The sequence below is a fragment of the Condylostylus longicornis genome, unplaced genomic scaffold, assembly GCF_029603195.1.
Source record: "Condylostylus longicornis isolate FDR11 unplaced genomic scaffold, ASM2960319v2 ptg000007l, whole genome shotgun sequence".
In the NCBI taxonomy this organism is placed as follows: Eukaryota; Metazoa; Arthropoda; class Insecta; order Diptera; family Dolichopodidae; genus Condylostylus; species Condylostylus longicornis.
Genome location: NW_026577976.1, coordinates 261,781 through 282,342, shown reverse-complemented (window position 1 = coordinate 282,342; position 20,562 = coordinate 261,781). Strand labels below are relative to the sequence as shown.

Genomic DNA, 20,562 nt, shown 5'->3' with positions numbered 1-20,562 from the left:
TTTAATTGCATACACCAATTAAATTCCTAATGAAATTCAAAATTTTTTAGCAAATTTTTAAATCATAATTTAAAAAATGAATAAAATGCATTTAATTTTATGGTTCATTGGCCATAAATCTTAAAACAATCTCTTTAATGTTTATTTTTTTACCGATTTAATTTTAAAATATTCAATTCTATTTAATTATATGTAAAAAATCTTTTATTTCCTCGAAAATATTTGTTCTCATTTTGAATTATAATAGAATTATATTAAAATTTTTTTAAAATAAAAAATGTCTTGTTTAAGAGAAAATATTCTATTTAATTCTTTATATATAGTTTGATAATTGTTATACACGATTAAGAAGCTATTATGATGGCATCACGTTGTTTAATAGCATTTTATATTTTTTTTTCATTTTTTGTTTTATAAAAACATATTTAGTTTAGTATATCATAAAATGATTGTATAAAATGTACACATATAAATGTACACATCATATTTAGAAAGGATAATGATTATAGTTACATTGACGTTAATAACATTATTATAATTGTTTGTGTAAATAATTTTAAGAGTTTCCTTTTTCCGTTGTGTAATAAAAATGAGGAAAACGTTTTTTATAAACCACCTTTTTTTTTCTATAATATTTTAATAGTGTTTTGTTTTAGATATAAAACTGACTGTTAAATTCATAAGCAAAAAAAAAAAAACTAAGGATAATTAGTTTCAACTAAATTTATGTAGGACATCATGTCTTTGTTATCTGATTAAATGTATATTTTACTTTGTATATAATTCATGGTAATAAAAAGAGATATAATAATAATAAAAAAGAAAAAGAATAAATAAAATGAAGAAACTTAAATAAAATGAAGGGTATTGAAGTTTTTATGCTAAATATTGTAGAGATTTAAAAACATTGTTGTTAAATAACTTGATTAATATGTGATAGAAACTTTATAATTTATTTATAATTCAAAAGTTTTATAATTTATATAATATGTGTATGGTAATAATAAAATTATTATCATAAAAAATTGAATCCTTTAAAATATTGTAATTATGTGAAAAAAGAACATATTAGTATAGTCAACCCTTTTATATTCAAAATTATAATTTTGTAAAATGAAAGAATAAAAAGTTACGCATACGGAAGAGAATACTTTTTTTCAGGCTTTATGAAAAAATTATAAAAATAATGAAAAATCAAAGGTTCTATTTAAAATTATTTAAGGGACGCTATGATATTTTTTAAATAAACAATACAATAATATAATATTGTATAAAATAATTACAATATCATATTGTAATAATATTATAAAAATTTGTATAAACATTATAATATTCCAGAAATAAATACATTCTTTTAATGAATTCACTTTTATACAATATAAAATAAATTTTTGAAGAAGCTAAAAATTTTTGATTTTTAATATTTATCTTGTATACGTGCATTCTAAAAACAATTACAGTTAAATCAAAATAGTTTGCAAAGTACCACTTTTCGCTGCAACAAGTAAAAATACTTTTCTCATTCAAAGATAAAGATATCTGAGATTTTGATAATAGAAATAATTTGAGTATACACAGTTGAATAGCAATTACATAATTTATAGAAATGCATTAAACTTTTTGAATTTTCTAATAGTAGTTCTCTATATGTACTAGTTTTTATATATTATAGTTAATAACAACATGAGAAAATACGAAATCTACTCCCGAATATTTAGACTACTCCATTGTTAATAATTAATTTATTGATTTAAAAAAGATTTTCAACTTAAAATAATTATGATTTTATTGCTATATTTAAATTAAATATGCAACAAATTATTATGTTTGTAATTTATAATTTCTACATGAATTCAAATTTATTGCTATAGTATATAGTCGAAAATCAATTCAAAAGTTCAAATTGGGCAAACCATTAGAAATTTCAAGGAAGCTCTTTATATAAAAAAAAATTTATATACTATTTACATTATAATTTTGCTAAGCAATAAAATTAAAAATTTTTGTTATACATTCTTTTTTCTTACTAATTTTGTTACTTTGCAATTCATTATTGCATTTCAGTTTAAAATATTCTATTGCAAATTCTTTATTTATTACTTTAATATATTTATACATTATATACATACATATACATTTATAATGTTACAACAAAATATAAAAATAATTTTTTTTTTCTTTTGAAATTTATTTTATTTTATATACAGGCTTTCGATTTTTGGATTTACATCACGTCAACAATTTGAAGAATATTTCATGACATTTCTGTTACTTATAAATACTGATTATAATGATAGTATGGTCGATATTCAAGAACAATTTCAAATTCGAAATATTTGTCTCAAAGCAATTCTCGAACTTTTAATTACATATAAAACTTTTCCAATTGTGGGAAATAAACTTTCATCATTCCATCATACAACAAGATGGTCTAAAATAAAATGTGATAACATCAGGTAAGTAATGAATATATAAATAATATATATATATATAGAGTGGGAAAGAGAAAGCAAAATGTAAGTTATTTGTTTTTTACAATATATTGTGTACTTACATACAATTTAGTTTGTATATTCAGACATTATACATACACATCTCAATATAATATGTATGTACCTAAGTTGAACTTACATAAAATTATTTTCTTTTTCGAAATAAAAAAGAAATTGTATTAGAAAAAAACAAAAACAACAAATGAAAAAGTTTTTACATTTTAAACTTTATGATTTTTCACTTATTTTTTTCATTTCATTTTTATTTTTGTGGTTTTTCTTTCTCCGTAACTTCAAAGCTAAAAATAATTATGTAAGGCTTTTGTTGTTACAATGAATGTTGAATTTGTTTTTGTTTTTTTTTTTTACTAATTTATGGAGTAAGGACGAATAAAATTCATCTTTTGTTTTTGAAAGAACTTGACCTCTGGGGCTCTGGATATGATAAATATCCTAAAATGTTGGGGATTTTTTTGAAAATTTGTTGAGTTACAATTGAGAAATTTTTTTCTATATTTTTGCTATGAATATATAAAATCAGAATTTTTCAGTTGTAAGATGAATTCTAAGAAAATTCATAATAATTCTTTTGAAAGAAATTGAGAATGAGGTTAGACATTAAACCGGAATATATATATATATATACGTATACCTTGAAGACAAAAACGAAATAATCAATACTGTAAAGTTTTATTTTAAATATTTAATGTTAATAAGTTAAATTTTAAGTTTTATTTTATTTTCAATTAATTTTAGTTTTTATTTCACATATGTACTCGTATACACTTCATTAATTTTTTTATAAAATTTTATTTTCAGTACTAAAAAATTATATAAAGTTCAATTACTTGTTCCTGGCTCTAATGTTTTCTATATACCAAATTTGGAACGTAATTTATCATCAATGTTAAGTGAAAATGGAAATGATGGAATGTATAATATTAAAAATTCTTCAATTGGAACGGATTTATTTCAAGCAAATCAATATGATTTGAATTTTGTTTGGCAACTAATGGAAAATTCAAATATGGAACCTGATATTAAAAATAATGTTCATATAAAAAATTTTCAATATTTTAGGCAACAATCAGAAATTGATTTTAAAAGTAGTTCACAATTAACTTTTGATATAATAACACAATTAATAGAGGTAATTAAATTATAATTTTTTTTTTTTTTTTTGGAAAATTTTTGAAAGAATTAAATGAGTATGTTTTGTAGGAAATTAAGAAAAATACTTTGTTTTTAAAAATTGTTAAATTTGTTTTAAGATTTTAAAATTAATTTGTAACAGGAATTCATTTAATTTTTAAATAATTTTATTTATAATTAATTTTGATGAGAATTTAAATTAATATTGTTCTTTGATAATGTTGTTAATTTAAAACTTAAGTAATATAATATTAGTTATTGAAATTTTTTTTGAAAAAAATAATTCTTGTTAATTTTATTTATCAGATTACCTCATTTATTTCATTTTTTATTCATTTAAAATTTTTATTCATTTAAACTGTTAAGATTCTATTATATACTTGTAGGTATGTTAATACTGTAATTGCATTTTTTGTAAGAATTTAAATTTAAAACTTAATTTTGAAATAATTTCATTAAGCACACATATTTTCTCAAAGTTAAACATTACATTCAAAATACTCTTTTTTAAATCTTGCATGCTTTTATTCAATAATGTAAAAATCTAGTTTGCAAATGGATACAATGTGTATTAAAAAAAAAATATTATATTTAATTAAGACAAGTTTTTTAAGATGATTTATGATGAATTCTGTATTTTTCTCATATTATGGTTATTTACTGAACATATTAAGAAACACAAAAAAAAAAAAAACTACACTCACATATGAAAAATGACTTTTCATTTCTCATTTTTTTTTTGTTTCCAAAGTGATATTTAACAACGAAAATAAAATTATACATAAGTATTACATATAAAATATTCTTATGTAACTAAAATTGTAACAAATTTTTGGAACATCATTTATCATCATTTTTATAAGTTCATGTTAGATAAGGTGAAATTTAACTAATTGACTTACATATTTGAGAAAACGTTTTATCATTTTATAAATGAACATACAATCATGTATATTATATTCATAAATATTTACATATATATATTTCAATTTAATATTACATTTTTAAGAATAATTCAGAGTCATGTTAAATAAAAGAATGAAGTTCCAATAAATTAAATTTAAATTTTGACGAAATTACTTGAAAAATATCACCACAATATTATTATGTTTTTAAATTGTAAAATGATTAAAATAATACATGATTAAATTATTTTTAAGTTGAAAACAATAATGCAATTAAATTGAATTAAAATAAAATAGAAAAGAATAATAGAAATTGTTGATTTTGTTAGAAATTTAGCTTAAAAAATAATTAAATTTTTATTTTTAAAATTACACTACAATATCTTTAATTTATTAACTTGTATTTTTTTGTTAATTACAGAATAATTATGTATTAGCGTTACCGAATTTAGTGAAATTTTGTGAAATATGTGAAAATCGAGATCAAGTTAAATGGATTAAACAAAAAGTATTAAAATTACAAGAAACAATTTCTATTGATGACACAATTTCACATCAAGTTAGTATAATTCTTTGTCACAGTAGATTTAATATAAATGATATTTTTAAAATTAATTTTTATTTTTGTAATATAAAAAAATATATTTTAAATATAAATACACATATCCGTCTATCAAAGTCAAATCGAAAATTTTCATATGAGATTTTCATATGATTCATCATACATTATTCTTTTATATAAGAAAATGCAGTACAAAAGAATAAACTGAATGAAGCAAACTATTTTCGTTCTATTATTAAAATAATTTTGTTAATAGGTATGTATCTTGATCGACTCCGAGTAGTTAGTCTAATAAAATAATAGAAGCTGACCTAACACAAAGAAAATTTTATTAGTAAACTTGCATCAAAAATTATTTAAGAAAACTAATTGAATACTGAAATATTAAAATTTAATTTTAAAATTATGCATATTATATTTTTGGTTTTTAAAAATTGAAATAATGAAAGCTATCATGAGAACCTAAACATATTTATAATAAATTAAAGTAATTTCAACTGTATCAGTTGATTATTTTGTTTAAAATTTTTTGTCTAATTCCATGGAATTTAAATGTCTAAGAGGAGTTTCCAATGAATTATTTCAATAAATTTTTTAAAATATAAATATAAAAGTTTTCATTTTGTTCAAAAAATTTTTGGTGATCTGCAAATTGCTTTATTAGAATTTGTATATAAATCTTTTCTCATTCTATGCCAAAGAAATTTATAACACTTTTTACGAAATTTATTCTTTATCCTTTCTAAATAAAAAATATGTATACAAAACTTTTATATTAGTCATATTTAATATTAAATTTATTTTTAATACTTATGTAAGATGAGGAAAGCAGAAAAGAAAGTAAAACACGATAATGAACACAATTTGCTTAAATAATTTTTTTTTTAAATTTAATTTTTAAAATTCATGCAATTATTTTTCTTTCTGGCCTATTGAATTAAATTTCAAATACCTTAAATATCCTTCCATTATCATCCTTGTTCCATTTTTTATTTTCTGTTACAGTTTTCGTTTTTGTTTTATTCCATACTCGTATATGTAACTATATTTTATATATTTTAAAATGAAAATTCATTTAGGAATTTTATATAAGCAGAACTGCCAAGTTACAAAACCACATAATTTCAAATGAAAGAAAATATTGTAGATACTTCAATATTAAACCTTATATGTACATATATATGTACATTTGTGTATATTTTCATTGCCCATGTTATAAATGTATTTATTTCAGATTTGTCTGCTTTCTCTTAAGATTGAACATATTATCATGATTCTCTTGTGTATGAATATATATATGTATGTGCATAATACATATAGTGTATTGTAAATTAGTAAAATAGTTAAAGAACAAAAATAATGTTTTTACCTTTATTTTATACTTGTACAAAATTTTATACATTTATATTGTTATATTTACATATAGATATAAATTTATATATATATTTATGTTTTAATTTTATTTCCTTTTTCTAGCATATAATCTATTTATTGTGTAAAACTCAATCGATGTTAATACCATCAACTAGTGACCTATCTCATTTATGCTCCTTAATTTCAAACTATTTGAAAAGCTCTCATGTATTTATTAGAAATGCAACACTTCATGGATTGCTTTCTTTACTTGAGTGTTGTTCGAAAACAAATACAACAATTGGAAAGTTAAGTGATGAACTTTCAATGTTAAGAGATCTAATAATCGGTTATATAATACGACATGGAATTATTGAAGAAAGGTTTGTTCCTATTTCTACTTTTGTATTATTAACATTTTTTTTTTTTTGTTTTTGTATTTTGTTTTTGAAGATATTTAATTTTTATGTTATATTTCATGTAAGTATATTTGTGAAATTTTATTTTGTTGAAAATGTTAGTAATAAATATAAATAGTTACTTGTACATAGTATGTAAACATTTTACAAATGTATAGGTAAATAGAAATTTCATTAAAAATAAAATGAAGGTGATAAATACAAATTTGATTTTCTTGTATCATCATTCTTTGTATTTAATTTTTTTTTCATTATTTCTGTATTAGTTTTAAGGATATTATTTCATTTGTTTGATGATTATTGTATTCATTTTATATAACAACTACACATAACAGGTTTATTTTTACTAATGTTCTCAAGAAAATAATGCAAAAATAATTTTTTTTCAACATTTCTTTAAATTTTTAAAGAATTTATCTAACAGGATAATTATAAAACTATCACATACCACATTTCTGGTATAAAAAATATTTAATTGAAAAAAAAAAAAATAAAGAAAAAAAATTAAATTAAAATTAAATAATTAAAATATTCATATTGAATTGCAATTTCCAGATTTAAAAGAAATTATTTTTGTGATGAGCCACAAAAATGAAATTCATTTTAATTAATATATAATGATTTTGAGGATTTTTCTTTTTTTAAATTAAGAGATTTTTTTAAGAATTGCAAATTAATTATTTACATAATGGCTATATTCGAAAACTACAGAATTAAAAATGTTAAATTATTATTGTATTTGAACATTTAGAGTACGCAATTTAGTAATATTTAAAGTAGTCTTATTTTGCTAGGTATGCAGTATTACTGCCTTGAAATATCACTATAATCAATATGCTTTATTACAGTTTTTAAGAGCTAACGGATTGATCGTCTAATACAGAAGATAGGGTTATTTGAAATCTCGTCATTTATTATTATTTTCACCTCGTTATTAATTTCTTTTGTTTACATACAATAATGTGTCTAGTGTGTCTAGAGTCTAATTTAGATTTCACTTTATTTTAAATCAAAATGTCAAATTCACTTAGCTATATTTGTTTTACTAGAATAAAATAATTTGTAAAACTTGAATGATTTTATTTGATACCTTTAAAACAGAATCACTTGTTAACATAGAAATAGTTATATTAATAATAGTTATATAAGTTATTTTCTTATATTAGTTAATGGTCATTTCTTATTATTGTTTTTTTAAATTAACACACATACGTATAATATAATTATTTAAAAAATCACGAAAAATAGATTTATTCGGTTTTCGATTTTCATCATATAGAATTCCTTTTGAATTTAATACTTATTGTGTGTATAGAATAAATAATTGTATAAAAGAAATTAAATAACATGTTATAATATAAATTCTACGAATTCAATATAAAATTGTTATTGTTAATACAAGATTAATTCCATATATATATGGAAAAACCGAAATCTTCTTAAAAGGATTCCTTTAAAAAATAAAAAACAAAATGAAAAAAAAAACATGTCCTTACATCTATTGCATACAACACATGAAAACGTACATAGGAATGGTGAATAAAAATAGAAAATAGAAAATATATAGTGCTTAAAAAAAGAAAAAGGAATAAAGAGATTATTGATTATATTTATGTAAGAGTTGGGGAGAAAACAATAACAACAAAAAAAAAAGCAAAAATAAATAAGGCAAACAAGCATTTAAGTTTGAAATTCTAGGGTCCTTCTATATTAAAATAGAACACAACAAAAAAAACAAAATTGAATTAGCTATAAGGAAATAATTAAAAAAATTCTCTCTTCTAGATTTTTAATACAATTAAAAATAATAATGTTGTTCAATGTACAATTGCTTTTATTTTGAAAATTTAGAAGGAAATTCTATATTAGTATACTCGTATAAATGTGTTTTGTACTTATAAGTATGTCACATATAATACGTTTTTGTTTTTATACCCGTACGAACGTATGTTCGAAGGGTATACTAAATTTGCCTTACCGTTTGTAACGCTCTGAAATAACAGTGTTAGATATAGACTCAAGTGTATGTTTTTGATCAGCGTCAAATTCTGAGTTGATTTAGCTTTGTCTGTCCGTCCGTCCGTCCGTCCGTCCGTCCGTCCGAACGATAACTCAAAAACTAATTGAGCTAAGTTCACCAAATTTTCACAAATGATTTATTGTAGTAAGTGCCAGAACCCTATTTAAATTGGATATGATCGGAGGTAACGGTTCGGGTAGCTGCCATACAACTTCAAAATTTATTTGGCTATATCTCAGAAACTATAAAAGTTATGGTATTGAAATTTCACACAAACGAATATATTAGTAGGGCCAATATGCCACATAAAAGTCGTTGAAATTACTTGGCTCCTTCTGGTACCTGCCATACAACTTCAAAAATTATTTGGCTATATTTCAGAAACTATAAAAGGTGTGGTATTGAAATTTCATACAAACGAATATATTGGTAGGGCCAATGTGTCTCATAAAAGTCGTTGAAATTACTTGGCTCCTTCTGGTACCTGCCATACAACTTCAAAAGTTATTTGACTATATCTCAGAAACTATAAAAGCTGTGATATTGAGATTTCACACAAGTGAATATATTAGTAGGGCCGATGTGCTTGATAAAATTCGCTAAAATTTCTTGGCTCTTTCTGGTAGCTGCCATACAACATCAATAGTAGTTTGACACAACCAGTATTTTGAATAACACATAGTACTGAAATTTTGCATAAATTAATATGGTAATACGGCAACTTAAAGTCATAGTCTGCCCCAGAGTTAGTTATGGCACATTAGTTATCACAGAGGTATCACAGAGTTGACAAGGTCAACTCTATTTTTTTTCTCGTTTTTCTTTGTTTTTTGTCAATTTATTTGAACATTATTCTTATAATTATTACTAACGTAATATGGTTGATATTACTAACTTAGTATAATGGATAGCTAGTGTTAATTTTGATAAAATTATAAATAAAATTAATTATAAAACTTTAATTGAAATATTGAATTTTTTTAACATAATTTTTTTTCTTTCAATATCTTTTCATATTAAATGTGAAAATCACAAATAAATTTGTTGAAAACAAAAAATCTGATCATTACGGAAAATCAACAAATTTTTTTTTTTTTTTTATGCTTGTTCATCCTTGGAATTCATCATTATAAAAACAGTTCACTTACATTTAGTGATTTACATACGAAATTAGTATGGACATTAAATTTCAGTTTAATTGAGATGACAGTGAAATTTGTTCCAGATTGTAATTTATTGTCGAATACGATAATATCAGCAAATAATCTATTAAAAAGGACATCAAATGAAGAAATTTATTTGTGTGTACTACATGTAAGTATAAAAATGTGCTTTTCTGTATTATACAATATACATCTAAATTTTTTGAATGAAAAATGTATAATAAATTATTTATGTATATATGTATATATTTCAAAAAATTTATTATAGGTTAACTTTAGAGTATTTTAAGGATTTTATTGGATATCATCGATTTTTAAATATAAATTAGTTTGTTAATTGTTTTCGAATTAAAATTAAAATGTCCATAAAGGAATACTGGTTTCGTTTTTTTTTGAGAAAATGTACACTAATTGTTTTATACGTATAGGTACCTATAGTGTAATATTTTAAATGTAAATTTTATAATGATTAACAGTTTTAAATGTAGTAAATGAATTGGATCTTCTTTTACTTTAAATTCATATAGTTATTTAATTTTAGACAGATGTCAACTCTAAAATTGTTAATCATTACGTAAATTATTTAAAATTACTGCCCTGTATAGTGTTTAGCAAGTTTAGTTGGTTTAACACAATGAATATTTCTAGTAATAACTGTTTTATTGGAAAATTAAATTTTGTTTAAACAATATTGTCACTCAATTATGTGGAACTAATTATGTGTACCTAATTACGAAACTAATTATGTGAACTAAGATGTTTTAAATTTTTTATTAATACAAGATAATTTTAAATTTCCAATTAAATAAAATTATGATAAAATGATAAGCAATTAAATATTCTCCTAGAAAGTTCAAATCAAATAATTTCTTTAAAATTCAAGTAATTTCTATCATTTTTATTTGTTAATTTTCATATTTGAAATTTAATGTGTTGTTAACTGCTTTATTTGTGTTTTCTCAAAGGCAGAGTCGTCTTCCTTAGTCTAAATTTTATTCACTTTGTGATGAAAAGCACTTACAAAATATCCCTAAATTTTTGATGTATTAAGTTAGAACAGTGTGATTTAAAATCTTAAAAATTTAGAAAGTCGAAATAAGTATTTTTTATTTATTTGATTTTTAAAGAAGAAGAGCTGGAAACAGGCATTTTCCATAAGCAAAGCCGACCTTGCGTATAGTAAACATTACCTGAACGAAACGGGATAGAGAAACTCCTTAATTTTTTAAAAATCAAATATTAAAAATAATTCGAATAAATATAATCGTGTTACCTTTAATATTTACTGTAGATATAAATGTTTTTATAATTTTTTTTTTGATTTATTAAAGAATTTTACATTTTTTTATTTTAATGATGCGAAAAGCAAAAAGAAAAAAAAATTATTTAAAAATTATTGCATTTATTTTTACAGGGATTAGAGAGAATAGTGGCTACAAATATTGTTTCATCTGTTATTCGAAGTAAGATTGAGAAATTGGCGCTAGAACTTGTTAAAATAGATAATGAAAGATTTTCCATACCAGCTTTAAAATTATTATTAACTTGTGTTTATATGGGTAAGTTTAAAGATAATTTAACAATTTTTTTTTAATAAAAATATTAATAAGATAAATTCATTAAATATTTTAATTAAATAACATTTAATAAGACCCTCATTATTATTATACGAAATCGTTTTGTGTTTAGTTTTTGTTATGTAATAAATTTTTAAATAACATTTCCTGATTGGTTTTACGAAACAAATTTATTATAATTTGTTTTGTATTTTTCCATACATTGTAAAAATAAATGTGCTACTTATAAGCATGTCTTTAGTTACTCCACTCAGATACTGCCAGCAAAATTTTTTTTCGTGCCCCAAAAAGTATGCAATTTATTTACAAAATAATTTCTTGCTGGCTTCAAACCTTAATTTAAATACGGGAATATAGAACGCTTATTTGATTAAATTTACAGTTTAAAATTAAAGATTTTATGAGTCCCTTCTTATTATGTCTACTCTGTAAAATTTTGCTTCTGACGGATTTTTTCTATTTCCAACTACATATTACAGATTGTTAATAACTAAGCCATGTAAAGTAATAAAATTTTTTAATTCAAATGAGTTAACAATGTTGGAATCTTGTTATTAATTAAAGAATTTATAATTCATGTGAACTTACTAAGTTACTTAAATTTATTATTCTGTTTAGAAATATAATTAATAATTATGATAGCTATATTTAATTTTTAATGAATATTTATTATTTTCATTTTTCTCAAAAGGCTCAACTAAACAACTTGAAAATACTGAACTTTCAAATGGTATTGTACAAGATGATCCGGAAATAATTATTCAACAAACGGATAAAGTCGATATTTTATTACATTGTATTAAATCATCGAAAAAATCTGCTGCACAAATTTATGGTAAAGTTTTGTGCCAAATAGTTCGTGACTTGGTGCCACCAAAAGAGATTCTAACAAAAGTTATAAAAGAATTTTTGGCAATAAATCAACCGCATTGCGAAGTCATAGCTAGTATCGTACATCAGGTAGGAAAATAAAAAAAATTACCAAAACAAAAACATAAAGAGGAAAATAAGTAAAACTAAAAAACCCAATACACAACATTATAATTGTCCTTTTTGTTCCTTCAACATAAAAAACAAAAAAAAAAATTATTTTTTTGTACTATAATTTTTATTCATGAAATTAAATGAGATAAGAGAATGTAAGAAAGAAGACCACATAAACTGATGTAAATCTAGAAATTGGAAGAAAAATGAAAGTAGGAAGAAAATTTAAAAATATTTTTTTTTTCTATTCTTTTAAAACATCACATTTTGTTTTTTTACAGATAATATATTTTGAAATTTACTAGGTTATCAAAATATAGTACAGGAATATTTTAAATGTTTTACGTATACAACATTCATACTTACTTTGTTTATTTAAATTAAGGATATTTTAAAAAGTTTTTGATTGTTTTATTTTTATGTCCTTATTATATACATTAAGTTTATTTAAAATTGGATCAAGATGTTGATCTAACTTAAGAAGTAAAAGTGAAATGAAAAATAGAGAGCATATAAGAAGAGATTTTTAAAATAATAAAAAAAATAATCTTCCATTAGTATTTGTCCCTGTTTTCGGCATTTTTTTTGAGGGATACACAAATATGAATATGATAATAAATAAAATATTTAATGATCATAAATTTAAAATCAAGGATAAATTTCAATTCTTGAGTATATTTCATATAATTTTATGAATAATTTTGAGAGCAAATGTAGTCGTTTAAACTACTTTATTGCCATGTCAGGCAAATATGCATGCATTATGTTATTGCACATAAAATTTCAGTGTATTTATAATTAAAGATTAATTCCACTTTACTCAGTTTAATTCGCAGTTAAATTCAATTAAATAAAGTCAAACTAAGATTTGAATTTATGAATAATGAGAAATCATTTTGAAATGACAATATAACCATTTTTAAAGTAGAAATCGGAATAACCAAATAGAAATAAGGTCGGAGCGCTGGAAAAGTCCTCGGGGGCTGTGGCAAGCCAAGTAGCTTTTGTGACTAGAAGCGAGATTTGAGAAAATTATAGGAATGGGCAAGAATCAGGTGAAAATCCTCACCGGCGTTTTGACGGGTCACTACAGACTTAGCGGACACCTCAGTCGGCTGGGCTTGGAAAAAAAGGCACTTGCAGATTCTATGGGGAGGATGGGGAAACCTCGGTGCACCTTCTGGGGGAGTGTGATACTCTTGCTCTTGGAGGGGAGAGGTACTAGGAAGCTTTGTTGTAACGGCGGCGGAGTAACGGTCTTCCGGTTCTCACAAGTCGCTTCAGTTCATCAAGGGTCTCGAGCGTGTGTTGTAGGGAATGCACCGCACTGGGTGGGGGGTGGGGGGTCGCACAATATATCCTTATACGTGGTTCCGGTGCACTGTTTCCCCCGTTGTACAAATCTACAAAAACGAAATAGAAACCATTTAAGATGTGAACTTCACTGATAAATTTTTAAATTAATAAAATTTTTTTTTCAAATATTTTTCAGCAAATTTTCCCCCAACTTGCTAATATCAATTTTTTCCTAACCCTTATAAATAATTTAAATAATACAATATGTTTAGTTCACAAAAAACATTTTCGACTATATCTTCATTGCCTTATCATTATTAACGTGTAATTCATTTTTTTTTTCAGGTATTTCGTTCTGCTATTGATTCATCATTTTTACAAATGTTACAGGAATGGTTAATATGTTCATTACCAACATTTTTAAATTTAACAGAACAAAAATCAATTTGGTCCTTAACTGTTATATTTATTTCATCATCAATTAATTTACATTTAATAAAATTATTTCCAGTTGTTTTAGCAAATTATAATGAAAATAATCGTGAACAACGTTTATTAACAATTGATAAGTTTAATAAAAGTAATTCATATCAATCTGAAATTAATTTATTTGTAACATCCGCTAAAGATTTTTATTCAAAATTAAATCAAGATCAAAAATTACGTTTTAAAGAAGTTTTTCAATCACATCAAAAACAACAACAGCAACAAAATCAACATTATAATCAAGGAATGCAACACCAACAACAACAACAACAAAAAAGAATCTCATGCCGAGGTGACGGCAAAGTTTTTCAATTAGTGCTCGATAGCTTGTAGGAAGCAAAATATTGTGTTATAGCTGTAATATAAGCAAAATGAAAAAAATTGTAAAGAAAATTGTTTTTTTCCAGAAAAAAATTATAAACAAATTGTTTTAAATATTTTCTTTTATCTATTTAGATAAAATTGTGTATGAATATATATGTGAATTTCAATTATTACTTCTATATTAAATGTTCATCATGATTGTATATAAATTTAAGTACATGTATATTTATTAATTAGCAGAAAATTATTTAGAAAAAAAAATTGTAATTACAGATAAAATATTTTTTGTTTTTTTTTATTTTTAATTATTATTAAAGTACCTTTTTCATATTGTTTAATTGATATTGAAACAAATTATTGGTTTATTTTTATTGCAACGAAAATTAAATTCAAGGCCTCTGGTAAGATAAACAAGATAAAATTGTACAATATAATTAAATATGAAGAATTGTAAACAAACTTCCATTGCGTATTGCAATTTTATATAAAAAAAAAAAAAGAAAATTTCAATTTTAAAAGTTTATTTTTTTATTATTATTATTATTGTTATTGGTTTACTGATTGGTTTTTGTGTATTGAAAATCTAAATAACATTATAATTGTATTCTAATATTATAATTAAGATAAAATAATAAAGAAAAAAAGAAATTATATTTTAATCAAAAATTTTTGCATTTTTAATTTTATTAATTAAATTGTAGCTAAAAATTTCTTAATAATAAAAATATTAAATTGTTTCTGATACGTGCCTGCAATAACATTTTTATTAATTTTTTAATTCCATTAATATTTAATATTAAACGGAATTTTCAGTTCTATTCACAAGAATATTTCTAAAAATTTCAGTATTCTTAAATCTTCACTAGTATTATTAATCTAATATAAATTTATTTTTTTATAAATTTTATAGAATAGCGTCCTACAATATTAATAAGATTTTTATGGCAACTTGATTTTGTTTTGCAAAATTTTTTCAATTTTAATTTAATTTCACAAAAATTAAAATTAATTTTAGTACTAGAGCTATTCATCACAATGTCAAATTTAAATCAAATCCAAGTCATTAAATCATAATTTTTTAAGAATAAGTTTTTTATATGTGTGTGCAATCTGAATGAACAAAATTACTACAAAAAAACAAAAGTGAGATTTGTGTAACTTTTTTTTTATATCTTTAAAATATTGAAATTTGCCGGGATAATATCGGTTTTGTGGCTTACCAAAATGTAAAACAAGATTCAGAAAATAATTCTATTTACCAAAATGCTTAACACACAGAAGAATATAAAGTTGATTTCAAAAAGTTTGCTTTTTTGTAAGACTCCCAAAGTAAGATTTTTTAGTGCAGAACATTTTGATCCAACCCTTAAAATGTTGTTAACTAAGGGATTAATTAATTTCTGTTAACTAAGTCATTACTGCAACATTTTAAATTCAATAAATAATTAATACACTTAAAATATAATATTTTTGATTTTTTCAATTTTGTTGAATTTTCAATACAAAGAGTATAGGAATCCAAATTTCATACTAACTTTAGATTAATTCAAATGAAGTAAAAAGTAAACGGGTACATCAGAATTTCATTTTCCATGTTAATTTTCAATGTTATTGAAATTAATTTTTTTCTTCCGTTTAACCTTAAGTTTTTTTTTTTCTCTTTTAATTTCAACTATTCAAATTCATGTTTTTCTTTAGAATTCCAAAACAGAATGAATTACGAATTCATTTAGTCCTTTTTAATGAGCGAATTACGAAAATACTAATAATATTATTCTTAACAAATTCATTTAAAAAGGTTTAATTTGCAGTCTTACGGAAGGTCATTACTTATTATTTATTTTCTATTAGAATATCGTATTCGTAAAACAACATCATTATTAGGATTTTGCTTAATAAAATTATTTTGAATACAATGGAAAAAAAAAAAAATAATTTTTGTTTTTTCTTCATTTTTCTTTCAATAAAACCAGCTAAACATTTTAAAACGTTTAAATACCAAAATATTCCAAATAAAATTATGAAAAGAAAACGGACGAAACCTTATTTTAAGGAACATGTATTTTATGTATTAGAAGAAACTATGAGTGTTGCGGGAAAAATAAAACAAAAAAAATTGGCTGAAAATAAATCAAGGATAATAAATTTAATTTAAAGAAAAAAAAAAGCAAAACATAAAGAATTTAATATTCTAAAAGAGAAATAAATTCATAAATAAAAATAAAAGAAAATTTATGAGATTTTTTAAAAAATTTTTTTTTTTTTCATTCAGTTTACCGCGACCTAATTTTGAATAGAAATTTGAAAAACACAGCAAGGAAATAAAATGAAGGAAAATTAATTCCTATTTCTTTTTTACCAAATTAAATTGGCCCATTTTTTTTTTTTTTGGTTCTCTTATGTATTTTGAATCCTTAAATGGATTTTCATATTATTATAAATTTTTGTTACCTGAAATCTGTAAAAATCACAAATTTCCGCTATATTTAAAATAAATTAGCGTAATTGAAATTTATAAAAAAAAGGGATGAAAATTTAAATGCAAATAAAAGGTTCTTAAATGCAAATAAAAAAAAAAGGAAATTATAGAAGGAACATAGGGTTTTTGAATTGTTGAAAAAAAAATTTTTGAATTTCCGAAAGAAAAATCTACTTGATTTAAAGAATTTAATAAAGAATAAAAGAAAAACCTAGGTTGTTGTAAGCAATTTTACAGACATTTTTGTTTTCTTTTTATATAGAAAAGTGATTAAGTGTAAATTGCACTTATTTAAGAAAAATTCGATGCTTTTAGCCTCGCCTAATTATAAAACAATTGAAATTTTGTGGTAGTAATTTAGTTTTCCTTAAAATCTACAACTGTTCATAATGTCTATTAAAGTTGTGGTAAAAATTTTTTTCGACTCTGTTATTTATTTAGAACAGAAAATTTATTGGTTTTAAAGAAGTAGTTTTTGAATGTATCTTAAGTTAATAGAAATTTCTTCATACAATTGCAGAACAGATACATAACGAAATCAAATGAACGAGAGTTAAAGGCAGAAAAATTAAAAAAATTTTTTCATCGAACTGGACTCGAACCAGTTTTCTAGGCTGACGCTCTACCAACTGAGCTATACAGAGGTATGAAGAAATTGCCGACGAAATATGTTCCGGACATTGCTTTATACTGTAGTTTTTAAATGTACTAATTTAATAATTATACTAATAAGATATCTACTGTGTAAAAATATAAAAATTTGTTTTGATTTTCAATTTTAGCCGTTCGAACAACTAATGAATTCTGAATTTAATTCTTTTTACTTGACTGGATCTTGTATAATACACATGATAAAGTTAAAAGAAATTGATTATTATACACAATTTACAATTTTTATTCCATATTATTCACTATAGAAAACGCGTATAGAACACCGAATATGCCTGGCTGAACCGGGCCTACCGACACCTAGAAATCATTATAAATACATTGCTTTTTAGTAGTTTGATAACCACAATGAAACTCGCTCATTTTCAGGTTAATAAATTTTAAATCATAATTTTGATTAATCATAGTCATAAGATTTATTATAACATGCACATTATATAATATGTGTTATATGTATAAATATTTAGTAATTGGGTGAATTCTCTATAATTAAATCATTTATTTTTGAAATGCGTGATATTCGAAATTGTGTAATTGTGTAATAAAATTTGATTTTTATTTAATAAAATTTCATATTTTTAACATATTCTTCATTAATACCGTAGATCATCTTTAAATAAAGTTTATCTTTTAACAAAAGGAAATTTTTTTTTTAACTAACGTATAACACTTTGGGAAATTTTTAACATTTAAAAAAAATATATTTGCCAAATCTCATCGATATGCAAATTATGTTCAGAAATAATTTCTATAATTTAGGAAGGGTTGATGACTCTATAATTTTATAAAGTTCGTGACCTTCTTATAGTCTTTTAAATATTTTAATATTTTAGATATGATTAAAATATTTTTTTTTTCTTGTTAATATTAAAATCAATTTAGTTCTTTTATTAATTTGTAACAATTAGCAAAATGAAATAAATTTTTTTTTTTTTTTTTGAAAAAGGAATAAAATAAGACAATCAATAAAAGCTATAAAGACATAGATTTTCTTTTTATTTAATTTCAATAATAATTTTTCATATTTCTTATAACTACATTCTTTTTTGTTTATACATACATAAATATTTACATACACATAAATTTTAGATTTTTATTTCATTAACATTTATTTTAACCCTAATTAATTATTTTAATATTATTATTATATTTATTGGATGTGGAACCTATATATTTAAGTAATGTACATTATTAGTCTATATAATTTATATATGTATATAATATTATGCTCATTAATAAATACTATCCTAAATTGATAACTATATATTAAGTTTAATTTATTATTTTTGATTTTCTTGGTGTTTTTGTTTTTTTTTTTTCAATATTTTTGTTAATTTTTCAAAAAGAGAATATAAGTTTTTCTAAGGATCAATAAATTTCATATTATTCATCATTAATATTTATATATTTGTATAATATGTGGATGTTATAATAATTCATAAATTTGCAATTATATAATTGCCATTTTGTATATTAAATTTTTTTTTTGATTTACTGGGAAAAGTATTTTGTTTGCAATTCCATAATCCCACTCCTATAATTAAGGAATACTCGAAATCATTAATCCTATTTAAACAAAAATGAGATATTGAAATATTTTCAATGAAAAAGTATAGGATCTATTAATACCTGCGTTATCTACAATTTTGTCAATGAGTGAGTAAAAAAAGGGGACGTTCAACAATGCGGTCAGTCTTGTTAAATAGTGAAAAATTTCCCATTTTGAGGGAATTTTGAAGTCTTGAAGGGAAAAAAGGCCAAAAGTCTTGGGAAATTTAATTGAATTTATTTCTGACAAAATGCATTTTACACTTGATAAAAAATTAAAAGCTCTTTTAATTATTTTGAGACTCTTAAACTGATATAGTATTACTTATATTAAAATTTGAAAGTACCTGTTTTATCATTATTAAAATATGCAATTGAAAAAATTATGAAATACATATTTTATTTTAAGTATAATGCTAGATGTATGGGTATAAATAAAAAATTTTTTAAAGGAAAATTATATGGGAAAAAATAGGGTTTGAAAAGGGGAAAAAAATGGGAATTTTTTAACTGAAGGTGGTAAATTGTACAAGAAAGATCTGGCAACGCTCAATACTGTTATTCCCTTTATTAGGATAAATGAAAACTTAGAACTAATATTGGTCATTCGCAATAAATAACTAAAAAATATGTGATTTTTTTTGCTCGAACCTTTCTCTAACTTGAGCTCCTTCTTAAATCCAACATAGCTTTATAAATCTAGCTTTTTTGAATATTAGATTTTGTATCGTATATTTTTGGTGTTGTATTTGTATTATGAAATAAAAAATTTGAAAATTTTCAATTCTTGCTCAATTATATTTTTTTTTTTGGCAGATGTCGGTATTCTAGTACTTATACACCTTTTTATAAAAATAAAGTTTTTTTTTTGTTTACATGTAAAATTGTAAGTGTATAAATTAATATGATTTATGTATCAAATTCTTAAGAAGTCTACGTAAGTACATCTGTAAAATATAATATTGAATTTTATTGTACATACATATATATATACACATACAGTTATTCTTATAGATTTATATGATATATATGTATGTATGTAGGTAGTGAGGAATTTATAATTAAATTTATATAATTTTTTTTATTTTGTTTCATTCATTCTTCATTAATTACAATGTACACATTGATTTTTT

General features: G+C 22.2%; 1 protein-coding gene across 3 annotated transcripts in view; it reads left to right on the top strand.

Annotated features, from left to right (window-relative positions):
• Nucleotides 1–14,806, top strand: part of LOC129618493 (protein PFC0760c) — a 47,877-nt gene extending 33,071 nt beyond the window's left edge. For all 3 annotated transcript variants that reach the window (XM_055533279.1, XM_055533280.1, XM_055533278.1), the window contains 8 exons: nucleotides 2,208–2,456; nucleotides 3,312–3,642; nucleotides 4,971–5,108; nucleotides 6,588–6,847; nucleotides 10,043–10,217; nucleotides 11,481–11,625; nucleotides 12,335–12,603; nucleotides 14,269–14,806. In XM_055533279.1, the coding sequence (XP_055389254.1) occupies nucleotides 2,208–2,456; nucleotides 3,312–3,642; nucleotides 4,971–5,108; nucleotides 6,588–6,847; nucleotides 10,043–10,217; nucleotides 11,481–11,625; nucleotides 12,335–12,603; nucleotides 14,269–14,742 (2,041 nt within the window). In that variant the 3' untranslated portion in view covers nucleotides 14,743–14,806. The remainder of the gene's footprint in view (nucleotides 1–2,207; nucleotides 2,457–3,311; nucleotides 3,643–4,970; nucleotides 5,109–6,587; nucleotides 6,848–10,042; nucleotides 10,218–11,480; nucleotides 11,626–12,334; nucleotides 12,604–14,268) is intronic.
• The last annotated feature ends 5,756 nt before the right edge of the window (nucleotides 14,807–20,562 follow it).